Source organism: Pagrus pagrus, assembly GCF_965226575.1.
Source record: "Pagrus pagrus genome assembly, chromosome: 19".
NCBI lineage: Eukaryota > Metazoa > Chordata > Actinopteri > Spariformes > Sparidae > Pagrus > Pagrus pagrus.
In genome coordinates, this window is record NC_140203.1 from 429,433 (window position 1) to 451,058 (window position 21,626).

At 48.5% G+C, this 21,626-nt stretch overlaps 1 protein-coding gene across 1 annotated transcript; it reads right to left on the bottom strand.

Annotated features, from left to right (window-relative positions):
- Positions 1-1,594: 1,594 nt before the first annotated feature.
- On the bottom strand, positions 1,595-21,086 carry mfhas1 (multifunctional ROCO family signaling regulator 1). Its single transcript, XM_084383423.1, is given in 4 exon segments — positions 1,595-3,628; positions 4,199-4,359; positions 4,362-4,453; positions 17,713-21,086. Coding segments are annotated over 3 exon segments (3,105 nt in total). The 5' UTR covers positions 20,660-21,086; the 3' UTR covers positions 1,595-3,628; positions 4,199-4,293.
- Between the last annotated feature and the right edge of the window lie 540 nt (positions 21,087-21,626).

Below are 21,626 nucleotides of genomic sequence, written 5' to 3' on the forward strand. Positions count from 1 at the left end.
CGTTATGATTCATGAGCGTCTCCATTATTATAACCCAGTGATGGAGTGTAACTACATGTACTGTTGGTACCGTAAGTATTGTAATTAAGTAACGTTTTCTAAGGAGTATTTCCATCTTCTGTTACTTTATACTCAAACTACATTTATATAGTGACTTTAGTCACTAGTTACTTTACAGATTACATGCTGCCTTTACTTTTACTAATTTAATTATTAATTATTAATTTAAACGTAATGGAGTAAAACACACAATATTTAGATGTACTTAGTTACTTTCAGAGTTAAAAACGCTGATAAATGATGACAATGTAATCGAGCACAAGTAGAAGTGTTTTGTAATCACTTGTTGAGTTTTATGTTTCCACTGAGGGAAAGTAACTAAGTACATTTACTCAAGCATTGTACTTAAGTACTTTGCTTAAGTAGTTAAGTTTTCTGTTGCTTTGTACTTCCACTCACCTGCAGATTGGAGGTAAATATTGTACTTTTTACTCCATTACATTTATTAGATGACTTTAGTTACTAGCAACTTTACAGATTACATGTTGCATCAGAGACAAAGCAGGAGTTTTTAAATGAATCTGTTTTATCTGCGCTGTGATTAAAAACAGATTCTGATCACCACAAACATGTTGAATATCAGATCTGATGTAAATACTTTTACTTGTACTTTTGATACTTAAATACATTTAATCTCAGATACTGTAAGACTTTTACTCGAGTACTATTCATATAAGTTCCTTTCACTTTTACCCAAGTAATGTTTTAACACCATATGAGAGTCAGTCTACTCAGATTTCACAGTTACTCCTCCAGAAATCAACATTATTAAAGTGGCTTCAATTAATATTTTTGTTATTATAATAATTCAGAATGATGAAGCTCCTCTCAACTGTTCATCTGTCTGAGCACGACTTCTCTCCTCCAGTTCAGCCTCAGTGTTGTGTTCAGCACTTGAGACGGACCAGACTCCATTAACAAATCAGCTAATTTTAAGAGTTGTTGAGTTAAAACAAACTTTGTAACGTAGTGAAACTCTGTCTCTGACAGACTCTGAATCATTGTCTCCTTCTTGTAAATTCAGCATTAAATGAAAACAGTAAGTTGTTTGTTTCCTTGTAGAAAGTGTCAGTTTGTGGCAGCATGGCTGTACCAGCCTGTCTGCTTCTGTGTCTAAAGTGCTAAAGTCTCACCTGCCAACATTTAGCAGCTGTTTGAACACTGTTTACACTGATTTCACCATTTACACTCAATTTATGAAAGAAGAAACATTTTATTGATCTAAACATGTCACATTTTACAAACACACTCAACAGTAACCAGTATAGGCGACTTCTTTGTCCCCAGACTCCCTTAACAAATGTGTCAGTTTAGTGAGTTGTTGAGTTGGAGACACTTTATAAACTGTGTGAAACTCTGTCTCTGACTGATTCTGACTGATTTGTTCCTTCTTGTAAATTCAGCAAATGTTCTCCATGAACTTCTTTTGTCTTTGTTTAGAAACTGATCATATTTGAACGGCTGCAGTAAAATGTGCGCAGCTCTTCTGCGCCTCATGTAAAGACTCAGACAGAATAAAGGGCCGACAGCTGAGTGGTACTAAAGCCAGTTATTGGTTTATTTGGTATTTCATGTTGTGACATGTTGAAACAGCTACATATAAAACCCTGTGTGCACTCTCAGTGAGTCATGCACAACATTGCACTGTAAATAATGTCAAAGCTCAAAGTGGTCAACATACAAAAATAAAGATATTATTTACAACAATCAGACAAAAACAAGTTTTTTCCTCAAACTGTGAAAAACATCAGAAATGAATGAGACCACGTGAAGTGAAACGAGGACCGACAGACCTGATGCTCAGCTGCTCCTCCCGTCACCTGATCATGTATCTACAGGTCAGTCTGTGGTGACGTCTGCTGGAGGAGACGGTGGACATGAACGTCTGCACAGTCCCACTGAACTCTCACATCCTTGGCATAAAAGATCATCCGGTAACTTTACATCAGTTCATGTCATGCTGAACCAAACCTCTGTACAGGAAGAGTGGATTTAAGACAGCTGCATCCCTCTCCTCTCAGCGTGGAGCTGTCGCTGTCGCTCTGCACCTCACTGACAGAGTTATAACCGTCCCTACAGGAACAGAACCTGGAGAGCAGAACCTGGAGAGCAGAACCTGGAGAACAGAACCTGGAGAGCAGAACCTGGAGAAGGGCCCGGCTTTTACCTTACAGAACAAAGTGTAGAAACAATCTCAACTTTTATTTCCCTGGACCTGGAGTCTGACTGTCAGCTGATTGTTTCTATGATCCAGACGATAAACTTCATCGAACTTCATGCAAAATATTTTATTCACAAACAGAAGTTTTCCACATTTCAGGTTCACTTTTTCTTTTCAAACTAAACTCACGACTTGAATCTCTAAAATGTCCTGAAACCCGTCTGATGTCTGTTCTGGTCTCAACATGTCTGTTGGTTCATTTATTTGTACATATATGTTTTTGCGTCCTCTTTGTTTCACGTCTCTTCTGCAGCTTTATTTCACTGATTCACTTGATTTGTTTTACAGACGATCACAAACACAGTTCTGACTTTTGTCTCAGGAAAAGTCTGAACTTTGAGTCAGAATTAAAAATCGTTACAGTCCTCATCCTCCTCATCTCTGCAAAGAAAACTTAGCATCTCACTTAGCTTAGCATAGCTAAACATGGTCGTTCAGGGGTTTAAAGGCAGCGGTGTGTTCAGTCACTGTGACGCTGTGCGAGCCGACAGACGAGCTGCTTCAGGTGAAGCTTCAGCGCTGTGGTTAACAACCTGCAGCTGCTGCCATCAAAGCACCATGTGACCAGAAGACCGAATAAAATCCTGAAGGGACGAGATTCAGATCGTTTTCATTTTTCACACTAACAGAAAATTTGTAAATAATTAAAACCTTTGGACCAAAATATAAATATAAACCCTGCAGCAGCATCAATGACCCGTTCAATACATCAGAACATCTGATCCGATTCTCACAGCCTCAGGTGGCCAATCAGGGCGAGGGTGTCTCTATGCTAAGCTAAGCTAAGCTAACCAGCTGCTGGCTGTAGCTTCATATTTACTGTGTCGGTGGAATCAATCCAAACAAGTAAAAGAAGAGCAGGAGCTCAAGTTACCGTTGATTCCTGCTGCGTCTGAGAAACATTTTGATTTATATCCAGAAGTTTAAACCTGAAGCTCAGCGACGGACGCAGCGGCGACGGACGCCGCGGCGACGGACAGCGACAGCCCCTCTACATGTCCGTTTGCCTTCAGGTGTAGGCACAGAGAAATATGTACACATGGAAACAGCTGCAGTTCCTGTTCTTGCGGTCCGGCTCCGTTCAGGCTCGTCCGTTCGTCCAGAGCTGCAGTCACAGTTTTAAAGATATTGCAGAGCCTCTCTTACAAACAGCGTGTACTTTAGTGTCAGAGGTGAGACTTCTTCATGATTTCAGCTACACTGATTTAAAAAGTAGAGGCAGGAGGTTCTGGTCCAAACACTGAGAAACTGTGAAGCGTGTTGGGTCGACTGGGCCGAAGTTTGTGCTCATCAGGCTACTTAGATACTGTTGGATGTGATGAGAGCGCAGGAACCGAGCTGAACTACCTGCAACAGAAGACACGCGACAGTCAGACAATATGTCAGATGTAATAAGAGAAGTCTGCAGATTATTACAGACAGAACCGGATCAGGTCAAAGAGTTCTGAGGTTAAAGTCAGAATCTGTCCTGATCCGTCTGTAATCACGTGTATGAATATGAGATATGTGTCAGGACTAAGAGTGAAGGTGAAGAGGGCCTGCAGTGTGGAGGACACAGTGGAGGACGCAGTAGAGAACGCAGTAGAGGACGCAGTAGAGGACACAGTAGAGGACGCAGTAGAGGACACAGTAGAGGACACAGTGGAGGATGCAGTAGAGGACGCAGTAGAGGACACAGTAGAGGACACAGTAGAGGACGCAGTAGAGGACACAGTAGAGGACGCAGTACAGGACGCAGTAGAGGACACAGTAGAGGACACAGTAGAGGACGCAGTAGAGGACGCAGTACAGGACGCAGTAGAGGACACAGTAGAGGACGCAGTAGAGGACGCAGTAGAGAACGCAGTAGAGGACACAGTAAAGGACACAGTAGAGGACACAGTAGAGGACGCAGTAGAGGACGCGTAGAGGACGTACTGTGAGGCAGTGATCCAGAGTGCTGCTTCAGCTGCAGCTTCAGTGTGATGCAGGAGGAGATGTAGCAGGCTGACGGGGACGTGTGGAGGAGACGGTCAGGGGTGGAGGTGCAGGTGGATCCAGATCACTTGAGACAGGGGCTGACCACGGTGGGTGTGGGGGGGTAAACCAGAGCCACGTTGACCCGCTCCGAGCCGTTCTTTGGACAGATGATCTCGGTCAGACCTTCAGGCCGCGGCTGGCTCAGCAGCTCACCTGCAACACACACACACACACACACACACACACACACACATTATATATTATATCATACCTCATATATCATATGAGATGTTGTGTATTATTGGTCCGGTTCTGTATTTCCTGGTTCTGTATGAAGCTGACTGGACCTCTGGAAGGTAAAGACTTGTGACCTGGCTTCAGACACGCTGACTCGTCTGTGTTCAGTTTATAACCAACAATATCATCATTAATAACTCGGGACCTGAGTCACACGTCTGTTATGTAGCTGCGACAGGCTCCAGCTGCAGTGCATTGTGGGAAACACTCTGACCGGCAGCAGGTTCTGAGCGGCTGCAGCTCACTGGAAGGTCAACGTGTTCCTTCGTCCAGCAGGTGGCAGTGTTTCTACACTGAGCTGCTGCAGTTGACCCACTGAGTCCCAGCAGGGGGCGCTGACTCGCTCTGTTTACAGAACTGATCTGAGGTCAGCTCTTTGTGGGACAGCAGAGGCATGTTCAGTCATAACTGGAGGCCCGGGTCATTTCTGTACCCTGAACTCTATCTCCCAGAATGCATCCTGTCTCTCTAACTGAACACTTCAGTCACTGAGTGAGTTCCAGGTGATCGAACAAAACCATCATGTGATCTCACTGATCCAACTACAGACCGGATCAGAACCAGACCTGCTGATCAGCTCCTGTGTGGATGATACAGAACATACTGAACACAGACAGAACCTTTGTTCAGATTAAGTTATTGATTATGAAATCATTTCTGAGCTTCAGCTCAGAGTGAACAACAACACAGTGTATTAATACATGATACTGAGACTGAGACGGGCTTGGACCGGAGCCTGCGACAGCAGCAGAGTGTGTGTGTGTGATATCTGAGCTGATCAGTGTGACCGTGTGTGTGTGTGTGTGTTGGTTGTGTAAACTAACACGCACACACACACACACACACACACACAGCTCCCTGACTGGCCTACTTCTTCATCGTCATCACTGAATGATGCCGATTAAAGCAGATTAATGTTTAATCTGCCGGGTCAGAACCACCTGCCCCCTCCAGGGTTTAATCTGATCCACACAGATTTATTAACAAATAATAATTCTGACCTTCAACTGAGAAAATGTGTCAGAACACAGAGAATCGTCATCGTCCACAGAACATCTCTGGACCTTCACAGCGAAGCTCGTGCATGCTAACACCGTTAGCGCAGCAGCTTTTTGATATTAAAGAGTGTAAACATCGCCTCCTGCTGGAGGAGTAAACACCTCCAGTCACATGCTGATGATGATGCAGGATGAACAGCACCACCCTGCAGATCAGTGCCGGGTCACAGGACCCTCACAGCCCGAGGAGGCACATCAGACGTCAGGTTCTGTTCTGTTCAATCTACTTTGTTCGCTTTAATGTTTGTTGTCTGATCGCTTCCATCACACGAGGCAGCGTCATGACGCAGGAGTGAGAGGCGGCTGATGGTTCTGTGTGAGGCTCAGTCAGACAGGTCCGGTTGCAGGCTGGAGGACGAGCTGCTGCTGGAAGCGTCGGCTCTCTGCTGGACTAACCAGATTAGAAGCCTGTTAGTTCCTGATGGAGGAACCGTCGCTCTGCGTCTCCAGCAGCACTTAAACCATCAGGCTCATCGATCGCTCTGCTCGACCCGCAACATCCGGAGCCGTCTGGTCTGTTGGACCGAAGCCACGGGCCGTCACTCAGCCAGGACCCACCCAGCCTGACGCTGCTCAACAACGTCCTCCAGCTCAGAGACACCAGTCCAGAGACACCGTCCTCACTGATGTATACAAATAAAGACCACAGACCGACAACATTTTTCAGATTCTTAAATCGGCAGTTTGACAGTTTTCAGTCAAACATCTGAATATTTCTGCCGCTGCAGGAGATCAGATGTGTTTTTCATTACTGGAAGCAGCTGACGGCTCAAACATCCAGCTGTGTGTCCGGAATTAGGTCAAAGCCTGATAACTCCTCCTCCTCCTCCTCCTCCTCCTCCTCCTCCTCAGTAACCTGACATCAAGACGCAGGAATGTGAGTCTCCCCTCCTCAAACACCGTCAGCAGGTAGACGAATCACTCACATTCCTGCTCCGCTCTCCTCGTCTCCTCGTCTCTCGCCCATAAAAGGAGAAGTTTCCTGTCTCCAGGAGCTCCCACTGGGCCGCTGGATGTTTGGAGAGTCTGGCCCAGCTCTCAGGCTCTGCTCATTCAGTCCGAGTCCAAACATCCCATTTCACTTCCTGTTCCTTTGTGAGCCTCAGTGTGAACGGACACAAGAGCACCAGGACATGAAGGACGGACACAAGAGCACCAGGACATGAAGGACGGACACAAGAGCACCAGGACATGAAGGACGGACACAATATAAATCCTGGAAACTGTCCAGCTGATTAATCAAAACACAGAAGTTAATGAAGCGTGGAGCTTCATGTTGATCTGTTAGAAGCTGAAGGCTCAGGATGTTGGTCTGCAGATCTTTATTACTGTGATCATCTCAGTCATCCTCCTCCTGACTCCTCCTGTCTCCTCCTGTCTCCTCCTGACTCCTCCTGTCTCCTCCTCTCTCCTCCTGACTCCTCCTGACTCCTCCTGTCTCCTCCCGTCTCCTCCCGTCTCCTCCTCTCTCCTCCTGACTCCTCCTGTCTCCTCCTGTCTCCTCATGACTCCTCCTGTCTCCTCCTGACTCCTCCTGTCTCCTCCTGTCTCCTCCTCTCTCCTCCTGACTCCTCCTGTCTCCTCCCGTCTCCTCCTCTCTCCTCCTCTCTCCTCCCGTGTCCTCCTGACTCCTCCTGTCTCCTCCCGTCTCCTCCTCTCTCCTCCTCTCTCCTCCCGTGTCCTCCTGACTCCTCCTGTCTCCTCCCGTCTCCTCCTCTCTCCTCCTCTCTCCTCCCGTGTCCTCCTGTCTCCTCCCGTATCCTCCTGTCTCCTCCTGACTCCTCCTGACTCCTCCTGTCTCCTCCCGTGTCCTCCTGACTCCTCCCGTCTCCTCCCGTCTCCTCCTGACTCCTCCTCTCTCCTCCTGACTCATCAGGTGTTTAAATATTTACACTCTTCTTCTAGAATAGCAACGTGTCTCTGAGGATCTGCTCCTGAAGCTCATGAAGCTCATGAAGCTCGTGAGGAGACGACACAAACACCTCGTCCCTCTCAGCTGATGAGGGAGCCCCCGTCTCTCTGAGCAGCTGGTAATCAGGTCACAGCGACGATCACCGAGAACAAAAGATCAGATGTGAGCTGAAATCAGCTTATGAGGCGATTTCAGGGAGAAATCAGGTCTGATCCACCTCGGTCGAGCTTTGGCGCGATGACTGAAGCTCTGCCTCTGTAAACCTGCTGCTCCCATGATGCACTGGGCCACAGCAGGATGTGCTGGCTGGTACACAACATGGTGCTCCACTCGCACCTCGTCTGCCCGGACATCACAACTCAGTCAGATCTGGATCATGTTGTAATACCTGCAGAATAATCCAGAACTGGACTGACACAGCTGATCAGCTCAGCTCAGTCTGACTCAGACGACCACAGACAGACTCGGACCTCAAAGGCCTCCGAGTGTCTCTCTGGTGGTCCACAGCTGTGGAACATCTGGAGGTGAACCGCAGCTGTTTATGGACATTACTTCATATCAGAGGGATTTCACTTGTTTGTTTCTGCAGAAATAAGAAAGTTTCTGCCCGGGCCCGGTCCCGGTCCACTCCAGCGTCCTGTGTGACCTCTCCAACAGAAACCAGAGCTGTGACCCGCAGACGGTCCGAGCTCAGGTGCACCTGCTGACTGAGCATGTGAGTGTGTGTGTGTGTGTGTGGCAGACAGTGAGCAGCTGCCACACACACACACACACACACACACACACACACACACACACACACACACAGCTCAGCCGGAGGATTAACACTGCAGTGTGTCGAAACACTGAGGATCAAACACGTCACACTGCTAACTCTGGGTAAGACCAACACACACACACACACACACACACACACACACACACGTGCACATCAACCAGCTGAGAAACATCGAATCAGCTGTGCGTCTGCGACGACTACAAACTACTACAGAGAGACTCACAACAATCGCACATCGTGTGGACACACTAACCGGCTGGTCATCAGCTGTGTGACTGCAGAGGAACAGACTCACACTGACTGACTGTTTATTAATCAGTCCCACGTTCGGTTGATAAAATCGTAGACGACTGAAGACATGTTTATATTGTTAGCGTGTTCCCAGCTGAGCATGTTAGCGGTTAGCTCCCAGTGAGTGTGTGCTGATCCTGTGTGAGCTCTCACAGTGGAGACGCTCTGCAGACGTCCTGCAGCAGGCTGAGCGATCTCTGCATGGATAAAAGCAGGATGTGTGAAATGAGGCAGGATGAGGCTCAGAGACTCGGCCTCCGCCGGTGTATAACAGTCAGCGTGTGATCCTCTGTGATCAGCAGCTGTACTGCCAGAGATCCTCAGGAATGTGTGGCCTACTTCCACTGCAGAGGAAACACACCAGAATAACTCAGGCTGGCGGCTCAGCCGGCCTCAGAGTACCTGTGAGCGCCACATTCACCTCCCATTCAAACAGACGAGTGAGGAGACGCCGTCAGGACGCAGACGTGGAGGTCTGAGCCGTTCAGGGCCTCAACAGAAATCTGTTCACGAGGGTAAATGTGACGTGAAGGCGTCAGAACAAACTGAAGCTTCATCGGATCTAAGAATAGATGAAACCTTCAGAAACTCTCAGCTGTTTTATTCAGGGAAGCCTGAAGCAGAGCGCCGGGACTCCCCCAACACTGCTGCTAATAACCCTCAGTGTGTGTGTGTGTGTGTGTGTGTGTGTGTGTGTGTGTGTGTGTGTGTGTGTGTGTGCGCTCCAGCTGTTCACATCTGCCGTGTAATGAGATAAAGCGCCTGGTGCTGCTGAGCAGGGATCAGAACACACTAACAGACTTAGCAACACACAGCTGAGACACAGAGCGACTGCAGAGAGACGCATGTCGACAGTTCACAACAACACACAGACACACAATGACCACAAACAGAGAACAACTAGACCAATATGGTTCAGAACCACCTAAAGGATGCAGAACCGCCACGAACACACAGAACAAATACAAAGAGACACAGAACTACGATGGACCGGTTTAAACAGAGACCAACAGCTGAGCTCAGCATCTTTGACTCTTCCAGTAAAACAGCTCATCATGACTCAAAGCCTGCTCCTGTCAGCACCGGTCCACACGGACTGTCTTCACTTCCACAGAACTTGCTAAAACAGGAAGTGAAACTCTGACTGCGGAACAAGAACCGCCCCAAACTGTCCGACTCATCAGAGCCGTAAACCTCAGAGCGAGTCGGTTCTGTTTCTGATGTCGACACGTCTGCAGGATCAAATCCAACTTCTGCCCACATCAACTAACGTCACGTCTCACATCCTGATATGTTTCAGAAGTATCAGAGTTTTAAGACTGAACTTCATTAATACTGAAACTTTTAATACACAGAAACATAAGAATCAAACACAGAAACACAACAGAGGCGTTATTAAAAGTGAAAGATGATAAAATATGTAAAAGTGAGTAAACGTCGACGTCAGTGTCGAACAGAGTCACATTAAAATATGAAAACGTTCAGAAAAATATGTAAATAGCAACAAGAACGAGATAGAAAAGACAAGTAATGATCCTGAGGCTGATTAAAGGTCACACTGGACCTGATATCACGTAAAAATAAGAACTTTCCAACTCTGATTAACCAGAATTAAGAACTTAACAAAGAACAAAAGACAAAGTGATGAAGAGAAACTCTGATGACGTTCAGTCACATGAAAACATGGCAGAGAAGAAGAAACGGTCCAGAGACGTTCGACCAGGACCGACGGCAGCTGCAAGCTGCAGCACCAGAGTCCAGAGAGACGTCCTGTCTGTGACATCATCAGCAGGACCAACACCTTCTCTGTCAGACTGAAGAAAACCTGAGTGAAAACTAACGCTGAACAAATAATCCTCTAATCCAGGATCAGGAACCGGATCAGGAACCGGTTCAGGTTGAGAACTGGTTCCAAATCAAACACACAGCTGAGTCACAGTCACGACTGTTTCCTCTCTGTTCTGCACCGTGTTCAGTCGTGTTGATGCTGAAGCCAGAATCAATAACTTCACTGTTATCAATAACATGTGATCAGTTCTCATCCTGACCCTGATCCTGTCCCTGACCCTGGTCCTGATCCTGGTCCTGACCCTGGTCCTGACCCTGATCCTGACCCTGATCCTGACCCTGGTCCTGACCCTGGTCCTGACATCAACACCCACAGACGTTGCAGCGTGCCTCTCGGTCTTTATAAAGCTGCTGTAGCATCAGCCTCACTCATGTTGCTTCAACAGGCTGAAACTTGACCTCCGTGTGAGACGACCACCTGACTGCATGTAGCCGCGCTGCAGGTGAACTAGCTGAACCTTCGGTCCTGCTGACAGCCACAACACGTCCTCACGTTACCGTCGGGTCATCTCCAGAATAGAACCTCCGACACGTCGGAGACATTCCAGAGAGAGAAACCCGAGGACAGACTGAGGACAGACCGAGGAGAGACTGAGGAGAGACCGAGGACAGACCGAGGACAGACCGAGGAGAAACCAGAGGACAGACCGAGGAGAGACCGAGGAGAGACCGAGGACAGACCGAGGAGAGACCGAGGAGAGACCGAGGAGAGACCGACAACAGACTGAGGACAGACCGAGGAGAGACCGAGGAGAGACCGAGGAGAAACCAGAGGAGAGACCGACGACAGACTGAGGAGAGACCGAGGAGAGACCGAGACCGAGGAGAGACTGAGGAGAGACCGAGACCGAGGAGAGACCGAGGAGAGACCGAGGAGAGACTGAGACCGAGGAGAGACTGAGGACAGACCGAGGAGAGACTGAGGAGAGACTGAGGTCATCAGTCATCATCTCCTCCTGATGATATAAAGTCAGGCAGGAGATGGAGATGATTCAAACATCAGATGTCTCCAGACAGCTCGTCTGTAGAGATCACAGTCTCCTCGACGTGCGGTCCAGCTCGTTCACCCACTTCAGACGGGCTGCATGCTAACACTGTTAGCTCAGCAGCTACGTGAGGACTTCACCTTAATAAAGGGTTAAATACGGCCTCCTCAGATCAGACTGATCACAGCAGACGAGCTGTGTGGAGACACCAGAATCCAGAAGAATAGAAACTGAACATTTCATCTTAATAAAAAGTAAATAACAATTAATGAGGCACATTCAAACACAGAATATCAGAAAGTGTATATAAAGAATAATGTTGTGTCTCCTGCTGACGTGTGTCAGTGAACGTGTCGTCAGTCTGAGGCGCTTGGATCTTTGTCAGATTACAACATAAAATAAAATGATTAATAACCTCGCAGCCAGCGGGACGACACACACTTCCTTCCCTTCAGTCAAGTTTCAACACGACGATCGATGTGACTCGAGGCAGAACAATGAAGACGAGTATGAATCTGTCTGCTGATGCTGCGTTCAGGGAAACACCGTCATCACAGACCTGCTCAGTAAATCCTCTGAGTACTTCCTGACCGGCCACAGTCTCAGTCACATGTCTGAGATAATACAGCAGGATTACTGCAGGGTGATGTAACGGACCGTCATCCTCTCCAGAGATTACCCACCGACACATTTCACCTCCAGAACACACCGAGCGGCCTGAACACACCGAGCCACCCGAACACACCGAGCGACCCACACCGAGCGACCCGAACACACCGAGAGGCCCGAACACACCGAGAGGCCCGAACACACCGAGCGACCCGAACACACCGAGAGGCCCGAACACACCGAGCCACCCGAACACACCGAGCGACCCGAACACACCGAGCGACCCGAACACACCGCGGGAACAGAGAGCGTACAGACTGAAGTCTGAGCTGACGTCAGCTTCTCACTTCCTGTCTGAAGTGAATCAGACTAAAGTTTCAGTGATGAGCACGCACACACACACGCACACACGAGATAAGACTTTTTGTTTCTTTACATTTTTCTCTGCTGTCAGCTTGTTAGTGTGAGTGTGTTCTGGTTCTGGTTCTGTCCTCTATGACAGTAAACTGAAGATCTTTGGGTTTTGGACAGAACCAGACATCTGAGGCTGAAACACTGATCGATGAAATGTTCGACAGATGAATGTTGTTTAACGATGGAGAGGAACAGTGTTTGGAAAGTTACTTCTGAAATGTAATAGATTACATATGACTTCACTGCGGGACGACTGGATGTTCATGTCGGAGGTGACGCTGTTTGTCACTGCAGCCTCAGATCGACCTGCTCTCTGTTCACTATCGATCTAAACTTATTGATCATCATCGTGTTCCTTCTGTTCTGCTCTGTCATCTGAGTCACGACTGCGTCAGAAACAACATGTTCAAACAGACTGTGATGTCACAGGGACACAGCTGAGGGACACACCTGAGGGACACAGCTGAGGGACACACCTGAGGGACACAGCTGAGGGACACAGCTGAGGGACACACCTGAGGGACACAGCTGAGGGACACAGCTGAGGGACACAGCTGAGGGACATGTGCAGTGTGAGTGAGGTCTCTCTGCCTCACTGTTCATCTTGTGGTTCTGTAACTGGCTGTAATCCGACTGATCCTGTTACAGGATTAAGACGAGCAGCGACAGCAGAGTGAAAGTCCTTCAGACTGTCACAGCTGACTAATGTTGTGTTCATGACCCGCTGCAGATGATTGTTCTGATCCAGAACAGGACGGATGTTTGTCCTCCTGAACATGAAGACCACATGATTTAAACTGCTGGTCGGACTCAACAAGACATAAAATACATTAAGTGAAGAGAAGCTGTGAACAATTAATCAACTAGTACAGAGCTTGCTTGTATGTTTGCTTGTTTGTTGGCCAGGTTCTGGTTCTGTCTCTGGTTCTGTCTCTGGTTCTGTCTCCACAGACACGGCTGGAAAATGTCTCGACGTCTCGTTAAAAAGATCCAGTTGCTTCACTTCTCCGTTCTCTATAATCACAGATTCATTATGATTCATAACTCAACATGTGTGAGCCTGAACCCACCGGATCTTTTTAACAAGACGCCGGGACATTTTCCAGCCGGGTCTGTGGACACAGAACCAGGTGTTATAAGCTAAAACATGATCTTCTCCTAAACCGAACCAGAACACACACACAGCGCTGTGACAACATAAAACTGAACACTGAACATAATGAAGGGTAAACTTTAAAAAAGTCTGGTTTGTAGAAACATTTCCAACATTTATTCTGGAGATCCGGTTGGTCTGAGTACTGGAAACGAGCGGTTCGGTATCAGTAAGTCCACAGAACTGTTCAGTTACTCACAGCTCGTCTCTGAACACGTCACTGACATTTCAGACCAAATCAGTGGATCAGTTCAAACAACTTGTCAGTAACTGCAGCACTAACAGACAGAAACATCTCACACTGATACAAACCAGCAGTTACAACACAAAGCGCCCTGACAGACACACACATCCAGTCCGACCCGCGAGGATCAACATCTCCTCTGAACCTGCTTCAGTCCGTCAGTCTGTGCCGACATCCATCATCATCCAGTGAACACAAACACACACTGAACATGTTTACGGGCCGACAGCACACGAGCATCACGGGGAGTCGCTGAGTGAAGAAGTGACGAGAACACAGCAGCAGCGACGGGACAGTGTTTAGTCTGACGGACCGAGTGGAGCCAAAGTCTGCTGCAGCCACCAGGTCCAGGTCCAGATCCTGCCCATACAAGGCCACGAGGAACACTGTGTGTGTGTGTGTGTGTGTGTGTGTGTGTGTGTGTGTGTGTGTGTGTGTGTGTGTGTCTGTGTGTGTGTGTGTGTGTGTGTGTGTGTGTGTGTGTGTGTGAATGTCAGGATTATTTTAGTTAAAGACGTCTGAATTCAACATGATGAGTCTGCTGACAAACACACGGAGCTGTAGAGACTCAACATGAAGGAGAACCTTCAGTCTGGATGTGACCACGCCTGTGTTGTGTTGTGTTGTGTTGTAGCACTCAGTTTATCAGCTCACAACACCAACACAACACCAACACAACCAACACCAACACAACAACACAACCAACACCAACACAACCACACAACCAACACCAACACAACCAACACAACCAACACCAACACAACAACCAACACCAACACAACCAACACCAACAACACAACCAACACCAACACAACAACAACCAACACCAACACAACCACCACCAACACAACAACCAACACCAACACAACCAACACAACCAACAACAACACAACAACCAACAACAACACAACCAACAACACCAACACAACCAACACCAACAACACCAACACAACCAACACCAACACAACCAACACCAACAACACCAACACAACCAACAACAACACAACCAACAACAACACCAACAAAACCAACAACAACACAACCAACACCAACAACAACAACACAACCAACACAACAACAACAACACAAACACAACCAACACCAACAGCATCAACACCTCCTCCGTCTGTAAGAGTCTCAGTGGTTTCATGTTGAAGCTCAGCCTTTCAGCTCCAATCAGATGCTGATGGATCAATACAATTTAATTATTAATGACTGATGTGTCGTTATCATCAGCTCTGAAGTGACAACACAAAGATCCTTGTACGGTTTAACACGAACCTGCTACACGCTGATGTGTTGGTTCATGTGGACCTGCTACACACTGATGTGTTGGTTCATGTGGACCTGCTACACACTGATGTGTTGGTTGGCGTGGACCTGCTACACACTGATGTGTTGGTTCGTGTGGACCTGCTACACACTGATGTGTTGGTTGGCGTGGACCTGCTACACACTGATGTGTTGGTTCGTGTGGACCTGCTACACACTGATGTGTTGGTTGGCGTGGACCTGCTACACACTGATGTGTGTTGGTTCATGTGGACCTGCTACACACTGATGTGTTGGTTGGCGTGGACCTGCTACACACTGATGTGTTGGTTCATGTGGACCTGCTACACACTGATGTGTTGGTTGGCGTGGACCTGCTACACACTGATGTGTTGGTTGGCGTGGACCTGCTACACACTGATGTGTTGGTTCATGTGGACCTGCTACACACTGATGTGTTGGTCACTGTGTGTTGTGTCACTTTCATTCCTCACCTTCTAATCATCAACCAGCACCAGCTCTGCTCCACCTGACCCGCCCTGTTAATCCAACCCTCCTCCTGAGCTGTTAAACCGTCTGAACAGTGTTTAATGAATCACAATAAGAAGCGTCACATGACACAGAGAGGAAATTCCTCCGCGCTGCCTGCGAACAATATGTGATAAACGCTGAGCTGTTTTCTTTTTTCAGCCCCGAGAGAGAAACTCAAAGCATTTCCTGATGTGCTCGACTGGCCGAGCAGAAAGAGCCTCTTATCAGGCCGCAGCTATAAAACGCCTCAGTGACGCTCGCTGCTGCAATCACACAGAAATCACACTGAAACTATTTTATCACAGCGACGCACACAAGTCAACATCTGTGTGTGTCTGCTCCCTCTGCAGACGTGTTCAGCATGTACAGACATGAACAGTTATTTTAATCCAACTCTGAATCCTTTCAATCCACCGTCCATCAGATCCTGACGAGTCCTTTCACTGGTGGAGTGAAGGCGTCTCGTATGAATAATCATGTTTAACCTGAGCGCACACTGAGTCTCTGGGTTCTAGTTTAGCCTATAAAATGTCAGAATACAGTGAAGAAACGTTTCCCAGAGTGCAAAGTGAACTTCAACAATCCAAGAAGGAGTTTCACTTAATGTCAAGGTGACTCAAAATATTACTGAAGTCACAATAAGACCAGATCAATAAACTTTGACAAACAGCATCAAAATGAAGTTGTGTGGAGCTGCAGAGACGTCCGGACCCACAGATCTGTTTCTCCACATGAGGAAACATGTTTGTTTGGTCTCAAACGGTCCTGAATCATCCGTCAAAATAATAAAATAATCACAATATGATTTTCTCACCACACCGTGCGGTTCTGTGTCTTCTATCAGAATCAAATCTCTGCTGGTGAAAGTCTGAGATCAACATCAGCTTCATACAGCAGCTGCTGACACGCAGTGATGATGTCATCGTACAGGAAACCCAATCAAATGTCTCCGATGGATCGCATCACGTGACGGATCCTGAGACGTTCAGCAAAAAACAGGTCAAGCTGCCATGATGACCTCATCCATCACCACATCAGGACACTGAGGATTATCTCTGCCACACACACACACACACACACACACACACACACACACACACACATACACACACACACACACACACACACACACCCTGTCTAACCTAATATCAGCAGCCTTTGTTCGTCCTCCTCGCTGGACGTCCCGTCGTCCTCTGCATCTTTCATGAGGATGTTTTTGATCAGAGTAACTGAAGCTGATCAATAAGTGACGGACGATAATCTCATTAACTAAAACAAATGTTTGTGTCCATTTATCTGATTATATTCTGGATTCATTTGTAAAATATTTGGAATATATTCGCCTGAAAAAATAAAAATAGTCACTGAAGAACTTTCAGCTCTCGTTTTATAAAGTGATTAAAAACACTTCCTGTATGACTGAAGCATCAGACTCATTAACATCGAAATATTTATACTTTTAAACTAAGAAACATCTGTTCAGTCGAGCTTTCATGTAAAGTCTCGTAATCTAATGATTTTAATGTTTATACTTAATTTATTTGTTTATATCATCATAACCCTTTTTTACTGTTTACAATTATATCCTATTTTATTAACTTTAAATCAACTATTATGTGCAATATTTTATTTTATCTTTATTTTTCTTGCTCATTTTAAACTTGATTGATTGATTGATTGATTGATTGATTAATGTGAACAGTTGTGTTTGCTACACAATATTCTGACACTGGTTATAAGATGAGATGATTTTGCTGATCAACTCTTCAGCCTCTTAACCGTGACGACTCGCATCATGTTAACGTGAATATCTGGTTGTGACTGTTGGTCCGAGCTACTATTTAATCTACATCTTCAACTTTACATGTTAAATACTGAATGTAACAGCTGAAGTGTAAAACGAGCCCTGCAGGTTAACAGTTCACAGATCCACTCAGAGAGCACGAGATGATGACAATGTGCTGTTTGTCTCCACAGGTCATGCGACTGATCACATGACTGATCACATGACTGAACATAAACATCCTGATGGAGGACAGAGAGCTGATGTTGTGTTACAGGAGAGTAAAGGTGATTTACCTGGGAAGGCGTGTGGGTTGGACGACCCTCTCTTGAGGCACTTGGAACACAGGATATGAACAGAGTAGTGCAGGCCGGGCCACTCCTGCAGCAGCACGTTCAGCTCCTCCACCAGCGGCGTGACGGCCTGCCACGCGGTCCAGATGTTGGGCAGCGAGGCGTGGCTGGCGATGGACAGAGTCTCTGCCTGCAGCTTCCCCTTCGAGGGCCGGTGGCTGATCACCACGGGGACTTTACCTCGATAGGCAAATATCTGATTCCTACCGTCCGACCGCTGAACCACGTGGCTGTTAATCTGCACGCTGAAGCGAGCGAACAGTCCGGGAGGAAACAGGAAGGGGAAGCTGTACTGGATGTGCAGCTGCTCAACGGAGAAGAACGGACACAGAGGCAGAGAGCTGCCGCCGGCCGAGGCCTCCGCCCGCGGCTCCTCGTTGCTGACGTAGCTGGGGAACTTGTACCAGGCTGTGGCTCCGTTCAGGGGCTTGCTGCGCGGCTTGTTGATGCAGTAGCAGATGCCCATCTTCTCCAGAAGCTCCATGATGAGGTGGAGGTCCTGCTGGGTCTGGATGAGCGGTCTGAGCAGCAGGCGGATGACGTTGGAGGGCAGAAGGCCGTGTTGGAGGAAGCCCTCCACATGGTGCTGCAGGTGGGTCACCCTGAGGTTTTCGCCCTTCTCATCCTCTATAACCAGACTCACCCTCCCCTTGTCCCCCCTCTCCCCCTCAGAGAGGAGCCTGTCCAGCAGTGTGGACTCGTCCCTCTGGAAGAAGACGTTGAGAATTGCAATGAATCGTGGAAGATTGTGAAAAACATACTCCTTCAGAGTGAGGCTGTCTTCAAAGTAAAGCAGCTTCCCGCTCTCGTGCAGGTAGGATAAGGCGCACTGCAGCCGGTCCTCTGTGAGCCCCGCCTGGAGGCCCAGACGGGCCGAGTCCCACCACGACAGCCACAGGTCTTTGGGCTTAAAGTGCAACTCCTCCAGCATCTGCCAGGACTTTGGCAGCACTCGGTGGAGGTTGGGGAAGATGTCCCTGTGGTCTGCGACAGACATGACCTTCTCCCTCAGCCGCTGGATGTTCCTCTGGGTCTCGGTGCAGCTGACGCTCAGCACAGGCGACAGGATCTGCAGCCGGTGGTTCAGCATGTACTGCAGCTGGGATTTCCGCCGCCTCAGGTTCCTGTCAGAGACCCCGTAAAAGAGGACGTGAGGGCTGGACGAGCGGACATTGTAGCCCTGCTCCAGCGCCTGATCCACCTGCAGAGCCAGACTCCTCAGGCTCTGGATGTCCCTCTTCTCCTGCAGGCCGATCTGTCTGTGAATGTCCAGCGTCTTCTCCTCCACCTCCACCTCTCCACAAAGGTCTGCATGCGTGCCCACCAAGCACACAACAGCGTGGGGTACTTTGGCACTGAGGAGGTGGAGGAAATACCCGACGTGGGCGTAAAAGTTCCTGGGCGAGTATGTTTTGAGATTCACAACGAGGATGTAGAGAGCACCGGGGGAGAGAAAAAAGGGTTTGATGAGGTCGTAGTTTTGCTTCCCTGACAGATCATATACCAGAAATGTAAGACAGCGATCAGCATCCGCCACCCAGTTAGTGACTTCGATCCCTTTGTTTCCCTGGTTTCCTTCGACATCCCACTGAGTGCTCACCACGCTCTGCCTCAGCCGGGTCTTCCCAGCGTTCTTCGCCCCCATCAGGACCAGTTTGAGCCGCGGCTTCACAGCAAGCTGCGAATGTGCGAGCTCCTTCTGATAGGCTGCGATGTAAGGGATGCCCTTCATACACACCTCATACGGAGGCTGGATGAGAGGGTTATCCTTCACCTTCCAAATGTTCACTTTGGACAGCTTTCCAAAATTATCTGGAAGTATGGCTATTTGGTTACCCTGTAAAACGAGTTCCTCCAACTTCTCCAGCTCCACGATGGAGTCTGGCAGATATGTGATGTTGTTGTTGTCCAGCCAAAGGTTGGCCAACTTCACCAGCTGCCCAATATCCTCTGGGACATGAATCAGTTTATTCCTGCTCAGGTAAAGTTCCTCTAGTCCTGTGATGCTTAAAATAACCTCGGGGAAGCTCTCGAACTCGTTCGAGGACAAATTGATCATTTTGAGTCTTTGCAGACGACCGAAAGCTGCAGGCAGCACTGTGAGGTTGTTCCCGTCCAGCATCAGGCTCTCCAGGTGGTTCAGGTGACAGAACGAGTCCGGTAACGAGGACATGTGAAGACTGCTGAGCCACAGGATTTTGACATACTGCAGCTTCAGGATGTCCGCCGGTAACGTCTCGAACTTGTTCCCGGAGCAGTCGAGTTCCTCCAGCTCGCTGAGGTCCAGGATCTCAGGGGGGAATTGGTTCAGCTTGTTGTGATCTGCGTCCAGAGTCCGCAGCTTGGCGAGGCTGGAGAAGGATCTGGGGAAATCGTGCAGGTCGTTGAAGCTGATGTCGAGTTCCTCCAAAAACTGAAGCGCACCAATCTGAGCCGGCAGATTCTGGATCTTGTTGTGACTGATGCACAGCTTCTTCAGCCCCCTCAGCTGACCCACAGCCTCAGAGAGACTCCTCAGACAGTTGTGGCTCATGTCGAGCTCCACCAGCTGCCCCAGCTCAAACACCACCCGGGGGACGGCTGTGAACTTGTTCCTGCGGAGGACCAGGATGCGCAGGTTGTTGAGGGTGGATCCCAGCCCGTCTGGCAGCTCCTGGAGGGAGTTGTTGCCCAGATTGAGCACCTCTATCTCGGCTATATCCTCGGGCAGGATGATCTGGTTGTCTTTGGAGCAGAGGGTGAGCTGGCGCAGGTTGCTCCGCAGCTTCCTGGAGCGCAGGGCGGCATCCCTCCACAACCTGGCCGTCCGCAGATTGTTCTCCTTGTCCTCCATGGCGTTGCAGCCGGACCCCTCCTCCTCCTCCTCCTTGTTTTCATTGAGAGTTTTCATGGAGACCGAGCGGGCAGCATGGTGGACGGTGAGCCTCGGAAATCAGCGCGCTCCTGAACAACAAACCCTCCGTCAGGCCGCAGAGAAAACACCGTTTGTGTCGGGAAATGATCGAGCGTGTCGGGAGCAGGAGGAGTGCGTGCGGCCGCGGAGGCATCCTTTTCTCCTGCGCCACTCCGCACACAATGAGAACAGACCTCCGCGCTCACAGCTCCGGCTTCAACCCCCGATCCGAGCTCCGGTGCCGGGGCTGCACTCTCTCCTTCTCCGGCGTCCTCATCGCCACAACACCCCGTCCTCTGGCTCTCTCTCCCGGGAGTATCTCCGTGTTTCTGCCGCTTACTGAGCCGCCGAGTGTCTTCCTGGGAGCGGGGAGTGGAAGTGAGGCAGCAGCCGCTCACTGCGTCAGATCTCTGAGCCCTCCTCCTCCTCCCCTCCTCTCCTCCTCCTCCTCCTCCTCCTCTCCACAGGAGGGAGGAGGAGAGAAAGTGTTTGTCCTCACTTGGTTAAACAGCTTCAGACCAGCAGAGTGAAACACGCCTCATGCTTTAAAGAAAACTCTCCAGGTTCCGGTTCGGTCTGATATTACAGCCGAAAGTGAGTTCAGACTTTACTGAGGCAAAATAAAGGTTAACGTGACATCATTTACACAGTCAAGTTAAATATACAAAATTAAAATAAAGAAACGGCTCATTGAGCATCACTGCAGTCAACAACAGCAGGGAGGTGAAGAGGGAGAGAAAGTCCCCAGACTGCCTTAGAAAATCGCTCAATTTTGTGAGTTTTCGACTTAAGAGGAACTTAATAAACTTTCTGAAACGCTGTCTCTCAAAAGGTCTTATTTATTTGGGCCTTCTTGTGAATTCGGCATGTGTTACAGCCGTGTTTTGGGGGGTGCTGCGGCCCCATCAGCACCTCTAGTGCCTGAAACCATCATTCTCCTGATGATCTGCCACCAGAGGGAGGA